Here is a 25385-nt window from a genome sequence, read left to right as displayed (position 1 = left end):
AATTCCTACACGGTTAAAGGCACAAAGTGCTGTATATTGATTTTTTTTAAAAAATATGATCCACAAAATTTATGCGGTTGTGTTTCTCCTGAACGTATGATTCCTATCTTTAGGGTTTAATAGCCAGCTGCGAGTAGAATTCCCCGAACAAAAAGCAGTTTGTAACCCAGCACAAAAATTTGGGTCTTTGCTTTCGGTTGTTGAAATGGAAGAAATTACAATCGCGCTGGCACAACAAGCAAGGCAAAGCCGTCCCATTGAGTTACAGCCGGGAGGGCGGGGCTTAATCCTTGACGTCATCAGGCGCAGCCTTCGCCGCCGAAACCCGTAGGCGAGCGGGGTGAAAAACACAACCAAGAGTCGCTGGTGGTGCGCCAGGTAAAGAGCGGCACGCGCTGAGGATTGTTGTAGCGCGGGGTGCGGGGTCTTCTTGTGACAGGGCGGCCTCCGGCCGGTTCCATCACTCAAAAGGGGGGGGGAGCGGCGGGAAGAGTGGGTAAATATTGCTGGACACAGCCCCCTGTTTCAATCTGACCATAATTTCCTTTCTCCATTTCGTTATGGAGGACCCCCTGTCAGCTCCTTTGCCCCGTCTTCTTGAGCTGACCTACCCAGACAGGAGCCCCCATTTGTCTCCCCCTCTCCCAACTCAAATGCTATGAGCTTGTCAATTTAGGGGACGGGCTGGGTTGAACGTGCGCATAACCTTCTGAGCCGGGTAGAGCCCAGGTGCCGCCCGTGGAAAGAGAGCGACCAGTCGTCTTTGTTCGTTCCCGACCCGGTTCTGTCACGCCAAGAGTTGCCCCTTAAAACTGCCTTTTCCTCGTCTGCCTGAATTCGCGGTGGGGATTTTGATTGAACCAGCCAGAGATGGGCCGGGAAGGAAGGATGGAGCAGCAGCAGCAGCAGCTCCTGGCAGATACTTTCTGGCAGCCGTCTCCTTCCGTGATTCTCTGGGCAATGCATTGGACGGACAGGGACTAACTGGGGCTCTTCAGAGAGTGAAGAAGTGAAGAACTAGTGATATGCCCTTCACCTGCCCCCCTCCTCTCTCTCTCTCACACACACACACACTATTGGTTGTGTTCTCTCCACTCATGGACCCACAAAGCAGCCCGTTCCCTATTCAGCTCATGTGTTATGTAAATCCTAGCATGTGTTGTTCCTTTAGGTGTCGTTTGGGAAAATTGGGTTACTTGAATCAGCAGTGGTTGTTCATTATGGGTGGTGAGCTCAACTTTCTAGTGATGTGTAGAAGAAAGTGCGAGTAAAGTGTTCTGGTGCTTACTCTTTAGGGGAGCATTTGCCATCTTTGTGTAATCCCTGAGTAGAAAGGAGTCGCACTAAATCCCCTCCATTGCCGCTCTTGCAAAAAGCACAGGAATAAGGGGATGAAATGGCATTGCCAAGGAAGAAAGCAAAAAGAAGGAAGTAGAAACAGATGTTTCTTTTCTTGCTCATATATTTCACGGCTTACATGGGAAGTGAAAAGGACTCTGGAAGAGTGAAGACTTCTTTTTTTTTTAGACAAGTTTTATTGATTTTTTTAATATTTACATATACAAGTATTTGTGAAACAATATAGTGGTTGGGTAGTTAAAATAAGAAATAACCAGTTGTAAATAGTTCAGGTTACATCAACAGAGATGCCCTCTCTACTTCCCTTAGTTATTACATAGTTAAAATAGGCAAGTTAGTACATTTCTAAGAGTAACCTAGTCAATCAACAAAACTTAAAATATATTTTCAGTAATACATATCAATATCCTGTTTTTAAATTTTATCTAATTGCAATAGGATATTCTAGAGTGGCCTATAGTATATAAGAAAAAGCTTAATTTTTGGGTAACCCACAATTCCCTATTTCAATAAAGAATTCTTTTGTCTACAAAACTTATATTGTTCATTACAAAGCATTCTTATGTTTTACCATTAAAGTCTAATTTTCATCTTAAGAAATCACCAATTATTAGAAATATGTTTTTTGCCTTAACCATTCAACAATTATTAAAATACTATCTTTTATATATAAAACTCTAGATTCTATACTATGGTTCAAAAGTAACCACTGAATATTCTATAAGTCATCTTGACCATACATCAATTATTAAAGTACTATCTTTTGATATGTCATTCCAAGTTCTAAAATATAGTTTGGAGTTATATTCTAAAAGCTTACATTTGTTTTCCTTTACCTATCTAAAAGCTAAGTGTAAAATCAGTTATATTTTTAGGGATTCCCCTTAATCCATAAAAGAGATATTTTTATAGTCTATCTTTAGGAATCCCAAAAGAGAAACAAGTTCAGTTTTTTTTAAATCTAACTCTTGCCTTCCTTTTGTGCCAATCATGCTTTCCTCTTGGCATCTTTAAAATCTCAAATGTATCTTCCTTTCTTCCTATACCCCTTATTTGAATCCAGGAGCGTATCCAAATGTCAGTTTTGCAAGGAAGATGTCCCCTTTGTAACCATTATATTTTTGCTTTGATAGTTTGATGGTTGATATAATATAGTTGTCATTAAATCAGTCAAATCTTTTTGTTCCTCCAATTCTATATGGGTTAGGTAGAAAGTAGTAGCTGGTATTATGATTGTCCTTTGATTAATTGAATTCTCAATATATTGTATTTGAAGGCCTTTAGTGTCTTCACTCTTGGTGTTTTCTTCAGATGCTACTGCTTTTTGGGTTGTAGGTTTTGTAGTTGCCATTAAAGTTTGGACTTTAAGGTCTTCTGTTGGTTGCTTTTGTTGTTCTTTGAAATCTCCTATTTTAGTGTTAGTTTCCACTTCTATTTGATTTTGGGTTATTTTTTCCTCATTTAAAGTCAAAATTTGATTTGGTGGCTTTAGATTGTCAGATTTTTCTTGCAATTTGGCTTTAATTTGCTCTGTCATTGCCAAAATGGTGTCCAGTATCAGTTTATAATCGTGGTGGGATGTATTCAGCCATTTCGTTGTTGTTTGCACTTATAATTCATCCTGCCATTTTGGTCCTTTATCATGCCCATTTTTGCATGAAAGGTTCCCTTCATCTCCAATTTTCTTGAAGAGATCTCTGGTCCTCCCTATTCTATTGTTTTCTTCTATTTCTTTGCACTGTTCATTTAAGAAGGCATTCTTATCTCTTCTAGCTATTCTCTGGAATTCTGCATTCAATTTGGCTTATCTTTTTCTTCCTTGCCTTTTGTTTCCCTCCTTTCCTCAGCTATTTGCAAAGCTTCCTCAGACAGCCATTTTGCTTTCTTGCATTTCTTTTTCTTTGGGATGGTTTTAGTTGCTACCTCTTGTACTATGTTGCGAATCTCTGTACATAGTTCTTCAGGCAGATCTAATTCCTTAAATCTATTTGTCACCTCTACTGTATATTCAACAGGAATATGATTTAATTCATACCTGACTGGCCTAGTGCTTTTCCCTACTTTCTTCAGTTTAAGCCTAAACTTTGCAATGAGAAGCTCATGGTCTGAGCCACAGTCAGCTCCTGGTCTTGTTTTTATTGACTGTATAGAGCTTCTCCATCTTTGGCTGCAGAGCACATAGTCAATCTGATTTCTGTGTTGACCGTCTGGTGATGTCCATGTGTAGAGCCGTCTCTTGGGTTGTTGGAAAAGAGTGTTTCCTATGACCATCGTATTCTCTTGACAAAATTCTATCAGTCTGTGCCCTGCTTCATTTTGTACTCCAAGGCCAAACTTGCCTGTTATTCTGGTTATCTTTTGGCTTCCTACTTTAGCATTCCAATCCCCCATGATGATAAGGACATCATTTTTGGTGTTAGTTCTATAAGGTGCTGTAGGGCTTCATAGAACTGGTCAATTTCATCCTCTTCAGCACCGGTGGTTGGGGCATAGACTTGGACTACTGTGATATTGAATGGTTTGCCTTGGATTCAAACTGAGATAATTCTGTCATTTGGAGGATTGTATCCCAGTATTGCTTTTCCTACTCTTTTATTGACTATGAAGGCTACTCCATTTCTTCTGAGGGATTCTTGCCTGCAGTAGTATATCTGATGGTCATCTGAATTAAATTCACCCATTCCTGTCCATTTTAGTTTGCTGATTCCTAAGATGTCAATGTTCAGTCTTGTCATCTCTTGTTTGACCACGTCCAGCTTGCCTTGATTCATGGAACTTACATTCCAGGTTCCTATGGAGAAAAAATCTTTACAGAATCAGACTTTCCTTTAACCACCAGATACATCCACAGCTGAGCGTCCTTTTGGCTTTGGCCCAGTCGCTTCATTCTTTCTGGCACTACTAGTACTAGCCCTCTGCTCTTCCCCAGTAGCATATTGGACACCTTCCGACCTGAGGGGCTCATCTTCCAGCATCATATTGTTTTGCCTTTTGGTACTGTCCATAGGGTTTTTGTGGCAAAGATACTGGAGTGGGTTGCCATTTCCTTCTCCAGTGGATCACGTTTTGCCAGAACACTCTGCTATGACCTGTCCGTCTTGGGTGGTCCTGCACGGCATAGCTCATAGCTTCATTGAATTATGCAAGCCCCTTTGCCACGATAAGGCAGTAATCCATGAAGGGGCATTGCAGAATAGCTTGCTTTAAAACCTCTTTTACCCACAAACCTTTGATTTAAATATTAATATAGTTCGGCTTCCAATATCTATAAAACTAACATCAGGGAATGGTGGATAATGTCAGTAGCAAATATAGAATAAATACCTAATTCAGCTTGCCATTCCAGGAAGTAGTCTGACCCTGTCTTTTTTTAAAAAAAAAAAAACAATATATCTCTATGCAGTTTGAAAGCATGCAATTGCAAACAGATAAATAGGTACCACTTCAGCGGGAAGGTAACAGCGCTCTGTGAGTCATACTGGCGACATGATCACAGAAATGTCTTCGGACAGCACTGAATCAATGACCTTGAAATGGAGATGAATACCGCCCCCTATAGTCAGCAATGACTTGTGGAGTAAAATCCATAGGGACACCTTTATATGTGTATATATATGCATATGTCTATTTATCTACATACACACAGAGAGTATATCCATGGTTTTAAGGTGTAGTATATTAATGATTGATCACATTTATAGACTTTCAGCAGTTTGTAATATGCAGTGAAAGCATAAATAAAAACTCCCCAAACCAATAAAACAGAAAATCATGATATTAACAAAGCCAAATCTTAACCTACCTAAGATGGAATCAAGGGCCGGATTCCTTCTAGAATGTTTTGAGCAGCTTTTAAAAGGCAATTAAGATGGAAGCTCTCTTGATACCCAGCTGGGAGGCTGTTCCATAGGACCACTGCAGCCACAAAAACTAGTGCCACTATGCCTCAACCTCCCTCACTTCCATAAAATGGGCATCACTTGCTGTTTCTCCCATGTAGATGAAACACATTGGGTTGATTCCAATGGGAAAATATCCTGTAGCTAACCAGGTACCATCCCATGTTTTTCTACACCAAAGTAGTGCCAATTTCAAAATAAATGACATGGTTCATATAGTGCAACAGGTAAGTAATGCTTAATAATTTAAAATTGTTGAACATTTGTTTTATTTGTTACAACTTGCTTGAATTCTAATGGACTTTGGATTTGGTACAACAAAATCAAATTCAAAAGACTGAAACAAAATTTCAGTGATAGTTAAAGTAATGTTATTAAAAGTCATTAATACACACCATAGGGACCCTTAAAACTTGACTAGTCCTGAATGAATGTTGAAACAAAGCTGCTTTAGCTTCCTTATGCAAAAGGGTTCCTTACCTAGGTTTACCCAAAGTGCTAAATCATAAACTGCAGCTTACAAAATAAAAAAAAAATCATTTTACATTCTAAGCCAAAATGTACCCTTTGTGCATCAATGTTCTACACTGCTATTCTCTGGGAAGTGCAACAGAATAGATTAGGGTTTACCATAGCTATGCAAAGGGAATAAGAGGTAATGAGTTAGCTGGTCACATGTCCTGTATTATCTATTAACTTATATTTTCATATTGATTGTGTTCTCATAAGCACTGAAATGCAGACAAGCTATATCCATTTTAACCTAGCCACGTATGAATCTAGCCCTTGTATAGTTCAAGGGGTTGTACAAACTCAGAAAATGAGTTAAATGAGCAGACACTGGTAAATGTATGAATGCAGCCATTGTTTGAGCGATAATGCAATTTATTTTGTGTTTGACTTAGCATATTGTCTGAATGCAGCCAATGTGGTTTGTAAATAAGAGTTTATAATTCTAACAAATCATGTAACTCTTATAGCAGTTTATTCTATACAGTACAGCTAAGCAAAGCGTGTTGTCTGAACTTAATTTTATAGTACCAAACTAAACAGCTAAAGAAAAGAAAGGTCAAATGGGATTTGGCTTTCAGTAGAATGGACCTGATTCCTAATTCTGTCTAATTCTTCTGTACTGCAGCTTGATGGAATATCATGTCTTTTGGACATTCTTTATCCGTGTAACTAGGCCAGTCTTGGCCTTCTATCTTCAACTCCTCCAGTTCAATCTTTTGTCCTCGATTCCTATTTCCAATCTCTTGTCCCTTAGCACGTGTCAACTATATGGAATAGTTCAGCCAGGGTTCATTTCTTTATTTGCCTACACATCACAGAAAGAATCTTGCCAGATTAAATCCTTACTACCAGTGCTTTTTTTGTAAAAAAAAAAAGGTGCCAGAACTCACACACGTCATACAATCTGCCTTGCCTACCCTACAATGTTCCATCCAAAAAAAGTGCCGGAACTCTGTTCTGGGCGTTCTGTGACAAAAAAAGCCCTGCTTAGTACCCGCAGTGGCTCAGTGGGTTAGGACGCTGAGCTTGTCGATCAGAAGATCGGCAGTTTGGCGGGTCGAATCCCGAGGGCCGCGTAACAGAGTGAGCGCCTGTTACTCGTCCCAGCTTCTGCCAACCTAGCAGTTCGAAAGCACGTAAAAATGCAAGTAGAAAAATAGGGACCACTACGGTGGGAAGGTAACAGCGTTCCATGCGCCTTTGGCGTCTAGTCATGCCAGCCACATGACCACAGAGATGTCCTCGGACAAACGCTGGCTCTTCGGCTTTGAAACGGAGATGAGCACCGGCCCCTAGAGTCGGAAACGACTAGCACGCATGTGCGGGGGAACCTTTACCTTTACCCAGTACCGTCAGTCTAACGAATATACCCAAGGAGTGGCTATTTAAAAAAAAATTTCTCTGTCTCATCATTTCTGGGCTGCCTCTTATCTCCCTCTCCTCATTTCTAGAACGTGCTCCCTCCTTTCTAGGAAAGTGCAGCCTCAGTATAGCCATTCACACCAGCTCTGCCTGTCTGGGCATAATCTCTTCCAGCCTTGGAGCCAGGTTTGTTTATTATTAGACTTCTGTGTGGTCCATCTTGCCCAAATGAGTTTCCAGATCCTTGGAGCCCTTGTTCCCGATCTGCTACTGTTTAATTCCAGATCCCTCTGCAATCAATTCCTCCTAAACCATGGATAACAGAACAGATCTGACTTGTATCTAGGAAACCTTGATTTTGGAAGTTGAAGGCTACACATGTTAACATGGCCAAAACTTGAGAAACACCTGGGCAGAATTCTCACTGGCATCAATTGTGCCACTTGTAGCTGGGCACTCCTATTGTTGGAAAGCCTCCAGAGAAATGACAGAAAGCTGGGTCAGGATGGTGGTGAATGATGCAGAACTTTCTCATTTACTACCTTTCTCTGTCTTTGGAGCAGCTTTCCACCTGAGGCTCAATTAGCTCCAACCCTGTTAGGATTTAGAAAGGTTATTAAAACCTTGTTATTCCAGTAGGTCTTGGGGGCTGATAAGGTATGAAGCTTTTCTCTTCTTGTGTTTAACTATATTTTGGTACTCTCTGGTTTACAGGGAAGACATTGGAAGTGTTTATTGTTCATTATTGCTTTAATCCTAGTTATGGAAGATGAGTTTATAGGCCAGACAGAGGCAGAGGCATAAAGTACTGGAACAGTAAGTTACAACCATTTGTTTAGTGATTGTTTGGGGTTACAATGATGCTGCAAAATGTGACTTATGACTGGTTTTCATATTTATGACCGTTGCAGCATCTCCAAGGTCAGGTGATCAAAATTTGGGTTCATGGCAAATGATGTGTACTCATGACAGTCGCACCGCCCTGGGATCATGTGATCACCATTTGTAACTTTCCTAGCCAGCTTCCTGCAAGCAAAGCCAATGGGGAAACCAGATTCACTTACTGATTGTATGATTCAGTTAACAGCTGCAGTGATTCACTTAACAACAGTGGCCAAAAAGGTCATTTACACATACAAACACACACATACATATTCTTGATTTAAAATACAGTTATCTAGAAATATATGCTAGTATATGATTGATTTATATGCTGAATCTTGCATTCCTCATAAAACCATTATTCATTCAATACGTTTCAATACGGTTAATGTCTGTTATTGACAATACATATTCTGTAAAATTGGCAGCTGTAAGCACTAAGTAAGGAGTAGAATTTCTCTGATTTATTTCTTGCTCTTTAACAAGGTTGCACTGTGTTAAAATTAACCGCAAGTAGATTCTGATTTCGTCAGATGAATAATATACAGTAATGCAATTCCAAGTGGATACAGTATGGTTTTGCAGTATTCATTCTTTCACAACAGTCAATATTGTTAGAAAAACTAACTTAATTTCATTAAAATTATCCAGACACATAGATCATAACTTTGGGAAACAGACACTGAAGTTCTTCAAGTCTGAGGATTCTTGTAATAAATATTTCTGTGTGTTTATGTATGTATGTTTCAAAATACTTTTAGGTCACACCCACATGACTTTAATTTAAAGGATTGGCTACCGCGTTTTTAAAAGCTCAGCTCTTGAATGAGCACAGATGCTTTTGGTGTATTTTAGCCCACTCTGGTTTCCAAGGCCATTGTGGGCACTGTGGTCTGCATGTTTGGCTTCTTTTTTTGAACATGGGGGGGGGAATCAATGGCCGCTGGCATTTCTTATACATTTTCCAGGCTTGTTAAAAGTCTAAACTGATTGGATGGAAAGTTTACATGTCATATCTTTATATGATCACTAAATACTACCATATATGCATTTCTGTGGTTTTGGATTAGTGTGTGAATTCAGCCATTGCTGTCTATAAATAGCGGTATATGGCTTGTATTAACTGTGTATCCAGCCTTTTATCCTTTACTCAGAGAACTGTGGCTAAGAAAACAAAAACAAACCCTGGAATGTGTGTACTAATAGTAGTGTTTATTGATCACAAGGTTTATTTCTGATTTAAAGGAGCGGTGCTTTGTAGGAAAGGGGTCTTTAGGCAACTAACCAGTGGTGGGGTTCAGCCAGTTCGCACCAGTTCGGCAAAACCGATAGCTAATTTTTTGTTGCCCAGCCCCAGAATGGACTTCCGTAAGCGGCATCCACACAGAGAACTGGTTGTTCGTATATTTGGATCCCACCACTGCAACTAACTTAGAGAGTTAGATTCTTGCCCTTCCTGAAGTATTGCAAAACAATGATTGACAGAAATATATTTTTTGTCTGATGTGCTAACAGGTAGGTGCAAATTCTTTAGAAGAAGTCTTTTTATTCAATAGGAATGTGTATGAAGTACACTATCTTTTTCAAATTATGAAAACAAACCTGTGCTGCTACTGTGGAAGCTGCCCTCAACGGTTTGCTTTCAAAGCCACTGTATTTTGCACTGTTCTGAAGCACCTCTTTCTGAAGGATTTCCATAGTTTTTGGTAACTAAAATATTCTCTGCTGGAGAGATCTGCGGTAGAGTCCTTTTTGTTTCTGAGCCTGTTGATGGGTTGTTGTTTTTTCTCCTACAAGTAATTGCTGCTCTGTGAGCAATGTGAAATCTCTCATGTACATAATTGCAGCATAGGAATGTGAAGTGTCACGTGCTTCTTAGATACACATTGAACAATACGTTTAAAAAGGGCTGAAAGAAATGAAAGAGGAGAAATGAAGCAAGAATCTTCTTTTCACAAATGAACTTCAGTTGCTCAACTGGTCTGTACTTCACTCCCACATGTTTGATTTATAAAACGGAACACATGCAATTTAGTAAGGATTTAAAAATAAAGTCACCAACCACTACAAGAAAAATCATATGGTCTGTTTTTTGTTCAATTTAACCACAGGTAAGCTTGAACGTAATGTGTAAGTAATGTATAAAGCTGTCCCAAAGGTACTTTTTCCAAACGGCAACTGGATCAGTTCTGAAGAAGCTTCTTGGATGAGAAATGAAACATTTTCAAAGGAAAAAAAAAACCAAGAAAGTCCAGTTGCCTTTTGGAAAAAGCACTTTTGGGACAATCATGATCTGGATGATTGAGATATAGACATATAGTACACTGGTTTCTAAAAGTACATTTTTACCTGACTGAATACTAAACAAGTTCTGGTATCAACTCTATAACAGAAAATTATATATATTGTTTGGATTTTTAAAATGGAAAATGAAAACTGAATTCCAGATCTTTGTTTTGAAAAGCAAAACATAGGAATATTCAAAACCTAAGTCATACCAAGACAGTGTTTCTTAACTTGGTGTTCTTCAGAGGTGTTGAACTTAAATAGTTATAACTCCAGAAAACATAACAAAAACTAATTAAGGATTATGGGGAATTCAGTTCCAGGATATTTAGAGAATATAAATTATCATACAGTATTACTTTTGCTAGGCTCTGCCATCCCTCCCCTTCTCATCTTTTGAATAAGAGGACAAAAACAGAAATCAGTAAAGGTAATCTTCAACTTACCACCATTCATTAACAACTCTTCAAAATTACAATGGCACTGAAAAAAGTACAGCTGGTCCCCCCTCTATGCCTGTTGCAGCATCCTTACTCTTACATGATCAAAATTTGGATGCTTAGCAACCAGATTGTATTTATGAGGGTTGCAGCATCCCAGGGTCATATGATTGCCATTTGCAGCCTTCCCAACCAGCTTCTGACAAGCAAAGTCAATGGGGAAAGCAGGATTCATTTAGCAACCACATGACTCACTTAACAACTGTGATTTGCTTAACCATGTCAAAACAAATTGTAAAATTGTGACTCACTCAGCAACTATCTTGCTTAGCAGCGGAAATTCTGGTCCCAATTGTGATAAAGTTGAGGACTACCTGCACTGATTAACAAATAATGGATGACAGTCACTCAGTAATTAATTGTGGAATAAATTTAATCAACAGTTGCTCTCCCTTAAGTAGGTAAATATTAACATTGAATGACAAGTCCTTTCTTTTTTCTTGAGAAATATTTCTAACCTAGATGCAAATGAGATTGTCACTATTAGAAGGAATTATATATTGGGACAGTTAGCTGTAAATTTCAGAAGTCTTCAAGTACAATCTCAAAAGAATGTTTAGAATTTCCTAGTCTTCCAAGACTCTTTTTCTTGTCATTTAACAATGGTGAAACAATATGGGAACATAACACTACATTACAGTGATCACATAAGATATGTAATGTATAGTCAGTGATTGTTCTGGTATAGGAAATAGTAGAGGCCATTTAGCTTTCAGTCATGTGTGCTACTTACATTGAAAGAAAAAAAGCAAGAAGGCAATGACAAACCACTCTTGAAAATGTTGTCAAGAAACTGCATAGATTTGTCTATGTCGTTCCCAGGAGTCACACATACATATTACATATAAGATAACCTATTACACATATACACGTATAGTCACATATTACATATAAGATAACCTCTTGAAAATTATAAAATTAGACAAGCGATCGTATCAACTGAATTGCTGCAATAAATTCATGCTGATTCTTCTATATTGCCGAAGATTTTTTTAATTGATAACATTATACAGAAATACAGTACTGATTCATTGATTTTGTTTTCCGGTGGTTATGTAAATGACATTAGTTAATTTTTATGCACTTGCCTTGTTATGAATAACAAACAAATTTAACATTGACGGGTCTTTTCATACCGGTGTTTCCCTGAAATAAGACCCACCCAGAAAATAAGCCATAGCCTGATTTTTGGCATGCACCTAATATAAGCCCTAACCCCAAAATAAGCCCTAGTTAAGAGCCCGCCCACTCCATCCCACTGGTTGCTCACTGCCTTGATGGGGCAAGAAAGCACATGTCGCACTGGTGCCGCCATCACAAGGTGAGGCGAGGCAGTTAGGGGGGTGCGTGTTTGTCACTGGAGGGGTTTTCTTCAGTCCCGGCTGCCCCTACTTCACTCTGCAGATTACCTGCCTGGCGGCAGCAGCCACTTCCTTCTCTACCAACTCCCCCTGGCTTGCACCGTGACCAGACAGCGCAAGCCTCCCCTGCCACCTCCCTCCCTTTGCCAGACATCTGCCGAAGCCGCCTGCCCGCTTCCTCCCACCATCTGCTTTCCTGCAGCCGCAACGCCTTACAGGGCTTCCCAGGTTAGATGCTCGGGAAGTGAGGGCAGGTGCCCAAACACTTTTTGCCCAGACAGAGAAATCATGGAGACTGGAAGCTTCATCTGCTTGCAAATGGGGATCTTGGAAACGGAGCAATTTGCTCCGTTCCCAAGCACCCCATAGGCGCCCAATCACTTTTCGCCCAGACAGAGAACTGACGGAGAATGGAAGCTTCGTCTGCTTGCAAAAGGAAAGAGTGTGGCAGGTGGAAGGAGGCGGCAGGGGAGGTTTGTACCGCCTGGTCTTTTGGCTTTCCCCTGCCTGTCCGTGCTGCTCTCTGTTCTGTACCAGCCTGCTACCGGCCCTGCAGCAAAAGCAGGGACAACCCCTTTACAAACGGCAAGAGGCTGGAATAAAGCCTGCCAAATTTATTAACATAAAACAGAGCAAGACAAGACACCAACCATGAAACAGGAGCTATGAAACAGGAACTATCCAAGCGGTTGCCTTCAGCAAACCAGCCCTCCCACACATTCCCCTTAAATACAGTTCAGGGCGTGGCCTCTCTCTGCCTCCTTCCGAGGTGCCCCATTGCCTTCCTCTGTTTACTCCTGATTGACTGCCTCCTGCGTCGGGCATCCTTGAACAGGGCCAGCTGTGGGTCATCTTCATCCACGCTGTCAGGCTCACACAGCTGGGTCTCCGTTGTGACCAAGTGGGAGGGGCCCAGCTGAGGGCTCTGCGGAGCCTCAAGGCCATCATCAGCAAGCTCTTCAACACCCCCCTCCTCCTCCTCTGAGTCGTCCGACCCAACTGCCGAACCCCCAGGCTGACCCTGAATCACAACACTCTCCTCCTCGCCTGAAGGCGCATTCCATTGGCACTGCCCTCGCCTCCCGAGCATCTGCCCTGTAAGCCATTGTGGCCGCGGGCACGCAAACGGTGGGAGGAAGCGTGCAGGCGGCCACAAAGTCAGGCAATCTCATGAAAATAAGCCCTAATGGGTCTTTTGCCCCCCCCCAAAAAAAATATAAGACCCGGTCTTATTTTTGGGGAAACACAGTATTAAAAAGATTTATTTATCATTAAAAATAGATTCCAGTGTACATTGCTCCTTCTTTTGTAGCCCTAATTTAAATCAAAACTTACCTTTTTTTTGTCAGTGGGATACATATGTTGGGCCGTATGTATTACTGTACATAACAGGTTTTTATAAAAATGGAAAGGATGGCATACTGACTATTTTTTCTGCTGCAGAGCCTATATAGGAAACAGCAAGATTTAGCAAGATTTCTTTGCATGGAAGACCTATACAAATGGAGCTAGATATGACCACAGATGATCTGCCATTGATGGCCAATACTAACCACGTGTTGGTAAAACATTATGTTTTAGACCTGGATGTGGACTTTAGAAACCATGTTATAGAAGGCACCATAGTTATTTTCCTTGAGCCTGTCAGAAGACAAGGAGAGAGTAAGCAGATGGAAGGAGCCGGTCCTTCTTGGTCTGATGAAGCTTGCCGCGTTCCGACACCTGAAGCCTGCTCAGTCGTGCCAGACGCAAGTGCTTGCACAACTAAAAGTGGATGTAATGATTTTGCTGTCTGTGGTAAAGGTGAAAATGATACTTCTGATAAAAACGGTAGCCATGGCAACAGGGAACAGGCTTCTGGGATTTCTAGTTCAAAGAACTGCTGTGACATTGAGATTCATGGGAGTGAAGATTTTTTGCTGGTCCTAGACTGCTGTGATTTATGTGTGTTAAAGGTCGAGGAGGTGGATGTTGCTCTGGTTCCAGCCATTGAGAAATGTACAAGCGCTGCCAAGTTAGTGGATGCTTCTAAGGATGCTGGAAATCTTCGGAATCAAATTGTGCATGAACTTGTGACATTGCCCACAAATAATTGGAGAGAGCAGCTTCAGCATTACAAGCACTGCAGCCAGGCACCTGCTGGTGGTGAGCTTCTGTTTATTACAGACGCTTGGAGCTTGAAAATCAGGAAAGCAGGGATCAAACTACCAGAGGACTTCCCTCGTGCCATAAGAATATGGTACAAAACAAAGCCAGCAGGACAATCACTTAGCTGGACTACAGATCAAAGTGACAGGTAAGCAGCAGTCTTGAGTGCATTTGGTACCTTTTGGTGTTGCGTTCCAGATGGGACACAGTTGAATTATGAATGATGATCTCATTCATAATGAATTTAATTGCATGAGTAGCACAAACCGGTAAACTTCAGAGCTTGTGATAGCTTTTTGAGGATTTTGTCACTCTCTGAGTCTGAATCGAACTAATACATTTCATTAAACCAAAACAGTCAAAGTAATAATTTTGTGGTATAGCTTAGATAAAAGATGCAAGTATTTTGTAAAGCAGTTTCACTTTGCTTTTTAAACAGTCAAATGTTTAAGCCTATTAGAACTTGCATTTAAAATGCTGTTGTAGTAAATGCAAAATGTATGGAATGTTTGGAGGATCAGGATGTAATAGTATTGTTTAATGAGGTAGCAATTTTATATGTGATTTTTTTAATGAGACCTTGTTTTTCAATGCCAAATATAGTTTTGTAGCATATTAGCCCATCTCAATAGTAACCTTTGGTTGGGTTGTAGTTCCATCACCTCTGGGCTATGAGTCAACAAAGGCCAGTATATTTTATGTATTGTATACATACCATGCATTTTGCCTACAAGGCCTCATTACAGCCAACTTGCTTCTTTTAATTGCATCCAGGCTATTCATTTACCAGCTCTGGACTTGATTTCTATTCCTGTCGTGTAATACAGATTATAAAATTTTTTGTCAGGAACAAATTCATGTTACAGTCTTAATTGCTTAATACCTGTATTTTTGGATACGTTAATAATTTCCTTTTTGATAAATGCAACTTATACGAGGTTATAGGGAATACCTGACCATATGCTCATAAAGGGTCAAAGCCATGCTCAGGAAAAATGCCTAGATGATTCTCCCTCTCTGTTCACATTTATTCTCTACGTTTGTCCTGTAAGAATGCATACAATAAGTCTATATAAGTCTTCTATTTGCTTCATGGGCAGGTAACAATTCCAAGATGAGATGAGTAAGTTCAGAGGGAGAAAATGGTATTAAGAGAGGAACATTTAACCACCGTAGGTGTCTATAGGAGGAAAGGGAGGAGGAAAGGGATGAAGCATGCCTTGTAATATCATGACACAAACACTATGCCTTGTGTACATGTGTCACATGTTCGTATGCATGTAAGGGTGGGCTTTACATCATGAAATCATGTTCATGTGGCTAGCTGGGATGCCTTTTCCCCAGTTCTAATATAAATTTATCTTCAGTGATGTTTATTCTTTTGAGAACAAATCAAAACATGATTATAAATAACCTTTATAAATAAGTTTCTTATATATAAATAAGCTTCTCATTTGGCCTTAGGTATATATAATAATTGCATTGAATTATAGCCAGCATATTTTAATTGTTGCTTATGTTTCTGGGGGAAAAGATTTTTTTTTTATTCTTCCAATTAACATTTAGCCTCCACCATCATATTTAGTTCAAGTTAGGGTTACCTTGGACTTCCAAATGCTTATAATTCTCTGCTTTGACATGCTAATTTGTTCTAGATTGCCATTATGCTTAGATTGGCCAGTGTATTTTCAAAATGGCTAGAGGAAAATTCCTATGCTTATACTAGTTAATTGCATTAAGCAAGTACAAAGTGCTGCCCTGTATGTTGTTGGCCTTTTAATTTTTTCATCAACATCTAATCCTGAAATGTAATTTTATTGTGGAAGGTAAACTTGGAATACATTTTATACACTTTATGTGTGTGCTGATACAATCTTTCCATTGACTTCTTTTTGGCTTCTTCCATGTCAGTGGAGATATAAAAGCTCAGCCTTTATCACAAGTGCTAAGCAGCCCAAGTTACTATGGAAGATGAAAGTGTAAGTGACACTTACTTTGTGGAAGTTTGGTAATATATATGATGCTGATGCCTTCAGCATCAGCATTGTATTTGCCTGCTGTCTTCCCATATATAGGCTGTGGGCTATATGTAGTTGCTATAATTGTTGGAAAGTATGAGAAAGAGAAACTCTAAATTCCTATTGTAGGGATGTAAAATAACAGCACTGTTAATAATTAAGTACTATTGTGTTCTATTCTAGTAAGTTGATATGCTATTATATGAAAGTATAAACTTCTATACTAATATTTTCATATGCTGTATTATATTTTGCACTGGAGTCCTTGTTTCAAAATACTAGTAATGTAATATGATTCCCATTGCTCTGGGCACTTAAAGATATACATTAGCTTTTTGCTTAGAACAGAACAGCCTACCTGAATCATCACAGTGCAACTTTTAAAGTTAGCTATGTTCCAACGAAATAAAATGCTCTGTGTTTTGCTGAAACAAAAGTCAAAGCAATTGTTATTATTACCACTATTTATTACATTTATGTGCTATTGATTCCCACAAGGCTCATGGTAGCATTAACAAATCATGCATTATAATGAACCATCCACAGTATAGACATCCCTAATAATGTACACAGAAATTAACAATAATGTATCAATATCAATGCTTCTAACTAAATAAATATATAATATGATACAAAACCAAGAGCAATGTCAGTGTCAATCAATCATTGCCTAAAGATTCTTTGAAAAAGTTCAGTTTCCCCTACTGAACAAAAGATCATTACTGAAGGGCCCAGCCTACAGGAGAAAACTGTTCCAGATCATAGGTGCCATGATGTAGTAGAAGGAGAGGCCGAGCCTGGGAGCAGAATCAAGAGAGGAATTAGCCTGGAATTGTTACATTCCCGTAAGTTCAGCCCCTCTTGAATTAACTGTAATCTAGCACCAACTTAGTGCTGACCATTAGTTGACAAGATTCTTGTGTGTAGGTATGAGCAATAAATCAGCTTAACTGGAACTTAACATGTGGTCCTGATTCTTCAAGCTTGACACATGATGGAGAATCTATGTAGCCATAAGAAACATTGAGGATTCTGAGCAAGACTTGTGGTCCCTTATTTTTCACCCAGGGTCCTCAAATATGGGTAGAGTGGTAGTGCATGTTAGCTGTTATCAGCTACCCAACTTGTGTATTAATGAGTCAGATGACTTCTTTCCTCCAAAACAAACAAACAGTAATTCAAACGGACATCTGTTTCATAGGAGAAATATCTATTGTCATCAACATTATGCATTTAGTAGTTAAATAGTGCCTGTATATTTTTAGCTTCGTAGGTAATAAACCAGGCATAAATTGTAGTTCTGTTGTTATGCTACTGTGGGGTTTGTTTAAACATTTCCAAACGTTGTATAGAAATAACTGTGCTGATTGAAAATACTTGAATAATGTGCATAAATATTTACAAAAGCAAAAGCAAAGCAATCAACAGCATCCTCCCCCACTACCATTATTTTGTCAGGTTTGAGAGTGACAGTACCTTCATTTAAAATGCACCAGGAAAACATTGTACTTTGTGTAGAACAAGCAACCAACTCATACAATCTTTTCGGGTTCTTATATAAATAGACTAGTATACTCCATATGTTTTATCCTACAGTTTGTGAGAGGAACTTGGAAGAAGGAGCCTGACAATTGCTTCCATGATTTTAAATGTTTTCTGGCATTCTGGTGATTATTTTTAGTTCCACTGTCAAAAACTCTGTGTGGGAGTAAATAATGGCATGTGTCAGGTAACAGGTGGGCTGCCTGTGTTTCCTCTTCTTCAGTAAACATCATAACAAAAAGAATAGGGCCTGCTGGGGTATTGCAATAAAAATCTTTAGAAGATAGAAAGGAAAGGTCATCAAGCTGTGCAACTTTGTAAATATTTGATGTAATATTTTGTTTTAATGATTGAAAACCACTGGTTGGGGATTTAAAGAGTCTCTGTGGAGAGGGATATGACCAAAAGTTAATTAGATGAAGGAGCTTGGGCTGACTTATGTACAGGAGCCAGTTCTTGGACTTGGTCTCTTGTAGCGATTTTTTGGGATAGCCATCCTTAACTGGGTACTTTTCAAATGTGTTGATGCTACATTCTCAGAAGATCTCAGTAGGGTTCTGCCACAATTAAGGTCACAGTAGAAAGGATGCTATTTAAACACTAAAATTGCCAAGGGAAAGGGTAACTCTAGCCCAGGGGTCAGCAACCTGAAACAGTGAAAGAGCCACTCGGAACCGGTTCCCTCACAAAAGGAAAAACTGGGAGCCGCAAAAAATGTGTGCACATGTGCGTACATGCGCACATGCGCAGAACAGGGCTTGACTGAAGAGTGGAGCCAAGGCGAGATATGCACCTACCCTGCATATTTGAATTGATTGGTTGAACTTTTTTAGTCCCACTGTTGTTGTTTTTTTGGACTGCACATGGCAGAGGACTGGGAGCCGCAGGAGACGGCTGAAAGAGCCTCATGCGGCTCCGGAGCTGCGGGTTGCAGACCTGTGCTCTAGCCATCTCTGTAGTTTAGTTCTTGAGTATAAGCCATTTTTGGTTAACCATAGAAGTAAACAGCTGCCAGTTGCTACTGCGGAAAAAGCATAGGACATTTGGTGATTTAACTTACCCTTATCTCTGAAAAAAAATCCACATAGACATAGGATTGGTTTGCATACAGTTGTTAATCTTACATTTAAGAAAGGAAGTCTTGATTTATCTACAGCCCCCTTTTCCTTTCTTTTCTATTCAACGTACAAGTGGTGGTTTTAACCCTTCTAAACTAAAGTCTAACTAACTGTAGTTAGGATTTATCATTACTTAAATTTAAAATTATATATTCTCCTTGAATGAAAATGGAAGCTTCTGATTTCCCTATTGCTGTGCCAGAAGAGATGAATAGAGGTCACAAATAGGCCTGAGGATTGCTAAAGTTTACCCCCCTAATGCATTACCATTAATGCTATATCCAGTCATGCATGCATGCGTTTGTAAATCCACAAATTCATATTCCACTTGGTAGGTTATTCCTGGTGACGGTAAATTTGTGATCAATTCAGAAACATTTTTTCAAAACTACTCTATTGGATTCTTTAGAGCAGAATAACCTGATACAAGTTCAAATACAATGTATTTCTATCTTCTCTGGTCTCCAGAGATATCAAAGAGCAAATCAGAATTTAATTTCACATAAGGTTCAAGAAGTGATTTATCCTCTGATGTGATTCTTTCTTTTCAGATTAGATTGAGACAAGATGTATTGAGTGGTATTAATGGTTTGAATTTCTGTTTCTGTTAGCAATTTTGTTTTTCTTTTAATAAGTTGTAGAGCACACACTACTTCCTTATCTTTTTCTGTTCCCTATAGACCATGTGTTTATACAGTGGGATCTCCAATAAACAACAGGGCCCTTTTTCCATGCCAGGAACCGCCTGTTGCCATGTCAACATGGCAAGCTACAGTCCGAGCAGATGCATGCTTTGTTGTTCTAATGAGTGGTGAGAATGTAGCGGAACCAGCAGAATCTGAAAAAGGTACAACTTGTTGTTATATTGTTATATGGCGATATTAATATTTGATTCAATATTCATTTGGAAAATGATTTAGTATCAGTGCAGTATTTCTTCTACGTAGTCTGATGAGATTCTAGTCCACCTCTATCTGGAACCATTAACTTCATATTCATTCTTTTATTTTTATTTTTTCCTTACTTGATTCCTGTTTCTTACCAGTTTTTCTTTTCTCACCAATCCTTGATTTTCAGGAACTAGTAATATGCAATTCGTAGGTGGATTAATTCTAAACAAAGTTATGATAGAAATCTGCTTCTTTGTTGCCATAACAATTTATAATGACCCAAAATCTTGCTTTAAAGTGTTTGTAAAAAAATACAATTGTTGGTTGTGGTGAATTACATTTTTGCAGTAAGAGTGGATCAGTTAAAATTGTGTTTAGTATCTTGAGCTAGGATTAAGGGGTTGAGATAAGTGGCCTAAAATAATTTCTTTCTTTGATACAAGAAACATGAGAAATCAAATTGAATGCTATAGCATGCTTACTAAATAACGACAACAACAATAACAATTTTGATTTAGAATATACCTCCTTGGTGTGTGAACTGTTTAGATTGGATTAGCCTTGATACTGAGGGCCATTTCAAACTGATAATTGGAAGTTTGGTACAACAAATCCTATTTGCTGTTGATTATTTTTATGTAACTTAACCTTATTTCTGTTGGTTGAATTATCATATTGAAATCTGCTTCACAATAGAAATTTATTTTTCTTTAAAATTAAAAATTCAAACAACAAAATACGAACACATACCGTTTGACATAATTACTGAAGAATATATGCATTTCAAAGGGAGCTTTTCTATAGTTAGATTTTAGTATAGCCCTTAATATCATTAGCACTTCTCTCAATCAGCTCTGCTGTATTTTCACTGATTTATTCTCAGAAGTAAATCTTACTGAATTCAGTTGGACATTACCAATATCATAAGAATACAATCTTAAAATTTCTTACAATTTTTTTTCTTTATAATTTTTATTACAGTAATAAAAGCAAATATAAACTAAACCCAGAGAATGAAAGAGAAACAGGAAGAATTTAAAAATGCTTACAAAGATAAAGAAAAGAAATATATAAAGCAGTGACTTCCGATCTTCATCCCAAGTATAGACAAATTTGATAATTCTTCACCCCCTACAAGTGTTCAAACAAACCTCTCTTCTTCCTGTAACCTGTCTCTTATTTATATGTAAATCTATAAATCATCAATATTTCAGTCCTCGTGTTGGCAAAAAGTCCATAAAAGGTTATCAGAGCTTTATAAAACATATTTTAACCTTGGTCAAACAAACCAACTTTATATTCCCTTTTTTTTACTTCTAACAACATCATTCATTCAGATGTCATAGAATTTGGTCTTTCTTCAGTTTCTCTTTTTCCTGTCCCAAAGACTTCTTTGAGGCTTTAGCAAACCCTTTTAAATCCAACAAAAAGTAATTATCCAGATCATTCTCTTGATTTATCGTTTGTAATTTTACTTTGATTTTCAATGTTTTAATCTACTTTTTGCGTAACCAGCAAAATGTTTTCTATTAGGATCATTTCCTTAGCTTGCCATTTGTTTTTCTACTTTAGCTGCCTTCTCTATCTTCTAATTCACAGTTTTGTTTGATATCCAGTATTTCTGATTTTACTATTTTTGCATCGGATAAAATTTGTTTCACATCTGTCATTCTTTCATTAGCATTTTTTGTGCATAGTCTGTTCATGGAAACAGGCTTCATAGTTGACATTGCTAATATCATAGTTACTAATTTCTGGCCCCATTTTTCAAAAATCTCCTTGGGATTTCAAATGTCACAACATTTTGTTTCATTTTGTAAATACCAGTAGTAATCAAAAAAACAAAGACAAGTTTACACTTTTCCCCCTTTTTTCTGCCTGTAATCTTTCATCCCATCTAGTGTCCAATTTCTAAAATCATAGTCTTAGATTTCCATTATGAGTTAAGATAGACAAAACAATTTGGTTTCCATAAAACACTATTTATTTGTTTCCAAAATCTTAAAGTAAAAGTTTAAATATTTCAAATGTGTTTGTATTCTTAATTGGTTTATAACTTTCTTAGATTAACATTGCATTTAGCTTTTTGCTATTTGTTGCTAATTCTTTAAATTCTTATGGTTAATTTTTATTTTGCTCAAAAAAAGATGATAAACTCACCAAGAAGCTTTTCAAACCTGTTGTTCTAAAGATCTTTAATGGTCCTAGGTTAATTTAAAAAAGCAATTTTCTGAAAATGATTAGAAAGGTTAGGAAACTCTGTCTTTTAAAAGTCTCTGCTATATTCATGAGTATGATGGCTTGCCCCTCTGATCCTTTGGTGCCTGAAATCTGCAGGTGTGTATTGCCTTGCAATCTCACTGTGAGGAGCACTTGTCTAGATAACATGTAAGTAATCTCCTGTTTTCTCCTTGTCCAGAGCCACGGTCATCATCTCAGCTCTTTCAAAGACATGTTTAGTTTGCCATGCTTCCTCAGACATTTCTTACAAAAATGTTAATAAAGCAATGAGATAACAATGTTTGGGCAAGTTTCCCATAGCAAATTATTTAAATTAAATGCTATAGTTTTGTATAGTTTAGTAAACTGTGATGGATTTTTGCTGATGATTCATTCACCTGAATGAATTTGTGTACAAAGTGTAGATTTTTTGGTGCTATATCATTTTTTTTTTTAGAAAGTGAGAGAGAAACTTAGATTGCTTTCAGTTTGGAAAGTTTAATCATGAGGTGTGAAAGCATAGAGCTCTTAATTAATGGATTACAAATGATACACTATTTTATTGTTTTAATATATTAATTGTAGTCAGGTTTAGAATCCAAACTATACTTTTGGGTATTACAGAGAACTCAAAGGATATTAGTATGTTTAGGATTTACACAGAGTTACTTTTCTTTATTATAACTGTCATCCACTTTAAGCCTCTACTCCTCTCTCCCTCCGTCCCCCAACTCCTGCATACTACCCCATTATTTCCATCAGTTTTGCATTGTGTTTTTCTGTTTGACTTTTACTGTTAGATAACAACATCTTACCCTGTAATGAGATGGACAGCACAATAAATTTAATAATAAATAAAATAACATTAAAATTGTTTGTTACTTCATAGAGTAATTTTTAAAGCAATAATTTAAAGCAATTGTCTCTCCTTGCTGAAGATTCTTAACTTTATACAGAATCTGTGTTTTCATTTTAAGCAGCATTCAAATATGTCTCTGAATCTATGGTCCAAACTCAAATGCTCCTGAGTGCTCCTGAAGACTAGTTTCATAGCACAAGAGCCTGAAACTGAAGCCTCAATCAAACATTAAGAATATATATATTCAGAACAAATATGGGACTAAAAAGTTCCATTTAGCTTATGAGTAGATTTTAGTGGGATATTGTTATTGGTACTTTGTATGTAGTTATGTTAAAGGGGAGTTAAAGCACATTATGAATTTGGTTAATTGTATATTATGCATAATTTTTATTTAGAATATGATTATTATAACTATAATCCTGTATTTAGCTCTGGGAAGTGGGGGGGGAAGTGGGCGGGTTTGGGGTGGGGGGGATTTGGGGATATATTGTAAGATTTTGTTTTTGTAAAACTCTTTAATAAAAAAAAAAGAAATGTTTGAATATTATGAATAATACTATGGTATGCCATTAAACATACATTTATTTTTTTATTTTTTACATAATTCTGCAAATCAGAGGGGCTTTTGCCATTTCAGTTTGACCACTTATCTGACAGCATTTTTCTAAAGCAGAACATCAATATTTGTTTTGGTTGTTGCTGAATAAATATATAACCCTTAAATCTAATAATCTGAAACTTGGCAGGATTTGTCTGCTCATAAGAGGCAACTGTGCCTGAACATTATTTTCAGTTCTGCCAAGTAATAAAAATTACTTTGGCAGTTCTCTTGTTAAAAAAATCATGTTTTGTCTTCAATTTTCTGAAAATTTAGCTCAAATTCAGATTATATTTAATAAAAGCCAAGCTAAAAATGATGTATTATTTGACACAGGAAAAAGCAATTGGCATTTGATGCTTAATGGGGAAATATTGAATCTGGCTTAAGATTTGAGCATAAGCCTCATCTAATTGATCATGGATCGATTGATGGATGGGAAGTGACCTGCTTGGGCAGAAACTGAAATCCTTCTATTTGGGATATATAGCAGGTAGATCACTTAGTAGGAGGAACATTTGGCCAAAGCTGTGCTAACACCACCCTACCCCCAAAACTGATACAGCTTCTCACCAACGAGCATGGAAAAGCTTAGGAGAGAGAGTGCACAGCATCTTCCCCAGGATAGCACTCAGTAGAGCTTGGCTGGTAGAGGGCATACCAGGAGCACATCCCCACTTGGGATGAGGCACAGACTCCTCTCCTAGTAAGATCATTGGAGTTTCCTGAACTACACCACCATCTATCTCTGCTTCTTCTCTCCTCTGCCTCCATTCCCAAAGCAGCCATTCTGTTGCACCTTGGCTAATGACTGCAGAGGAGAAGCCGGTCCTGTGCAATGCTGGCCTCAACTTGCTTGCCTTATGCTCCCCCAATTCTTTGTTGAGGTGGATGGAGGGAAGTTGCCAAATGGGAGTTTAAAGGCATCAGGAAGCTTGAAAGTGCTATAGTCTCTCATTAACCACAGGAAGCTGACTGGCCCCTATCCAAGAAGTGACAACACCTCAGAATAGGGCTAAAGGGCAGCCACACTTTAGCCTCCTTTATCTGGCTGGAGAGACAAATATTTTCTACTTAGAGAAGATCTATAACTGCCACCTTACTTCTCTGTGTCAGCGAAGCTGAGGCTGCACCTAGTTCAAAAACTCCTGGTGTAAACAGTGGTTTAGTGTTGCGAGAATGAATCTTTGTGAGTTTAGGGCTTGCATTGATTCCCCTGCCTGCTTTTTCTAGAAGATTTAGCTTCTGTTTTTATTAACTGCAACTGAGCATGACAACTGAAACCCGTGGAAGTCATTTTTCGTAAAGTCATGCCTCCTTCTGGGTGACAGTTTCTTATTCCTTCTGCATTTTGTATAACATTGCTTAGACTGCACGGGAATAATGTGTCAAGTACATGCTATTTATTTAAGATTTGGGCAGGATTACATTTTTGTAAGCATAAAATATATGAAGTAGAAGAAATCCCATAGATCATTTTAGTATAATCCCTTGCTCCATGAAGAAATCCATTAATTCATGCCTAACAGGTAGCCATCCAGACTCCATTTGTAAACCTGTAGAGCAAGGGTGTCAAACTCAATTTCATTGAGGGCTGCATCAACATTATCAAAGGGCCAGTTGTTGTCCCCTTCTCTCCCTCAAGCTTGCCCCATAGAAGCCTCTCCTATTCCATCCCCTGCTCTCCCTCAGGTTTGCCCCGGTGACATCTCTCCTCCCCATTGCCTTCTCTCCCCCCTCACTCCTCCTCTTCCCACCAAAACTCCTCCTTTTATATCCTCTCCTCTCCCATGTGCTCATTCACTGCCTGGCTGGCCTTGTCACGCA

The 25385-nt window shown here is 38.4% G+C and overlaps 1 protein-coding gene across 1 annotated transcript in view; it reads left to right on the top strand.

The window, feature by feature from the left end:
• Window positions 1-359: 359 nt before the first annotated feature.
• The window catches only part of AOPEP (aminopeptidase O (putative)), a 202189-nt gene continuing 177163 nt past the window's right edge, over window positions 360-25385 (top strand). Inside the window, exons 1-3 of the mRNA XM_081318746.1 lie at window positions 360-378; window positions 13606-14458; window positions 19669-19835. Coding sequence (XP_081174872.1) covers window positions 13665-14458; window positions 19669-19835 — 961 coding nt within the window. The 5' untranslated portion in view covers window positions 360-378; window positions 13606-13664. The remainder of the gene's footprint in view (window positions 379-13605; window positions 14459-19668; window positions 19836-25385) is intronic.

This window comes from Vipera berus (assembly GCF_964194415.1).
Source record: "Vipera berus genome assembly, chromosome: 2".
Classification (NCBI taxonomy): Eukaryota; Metazoa; Chordata; class Lepidosauria; order Squamata; family Viperidae; genus Vipera; species Vipera berus.
This window is presented reverse-complemented; position numbering and strand designations above follow the sequence as displayed.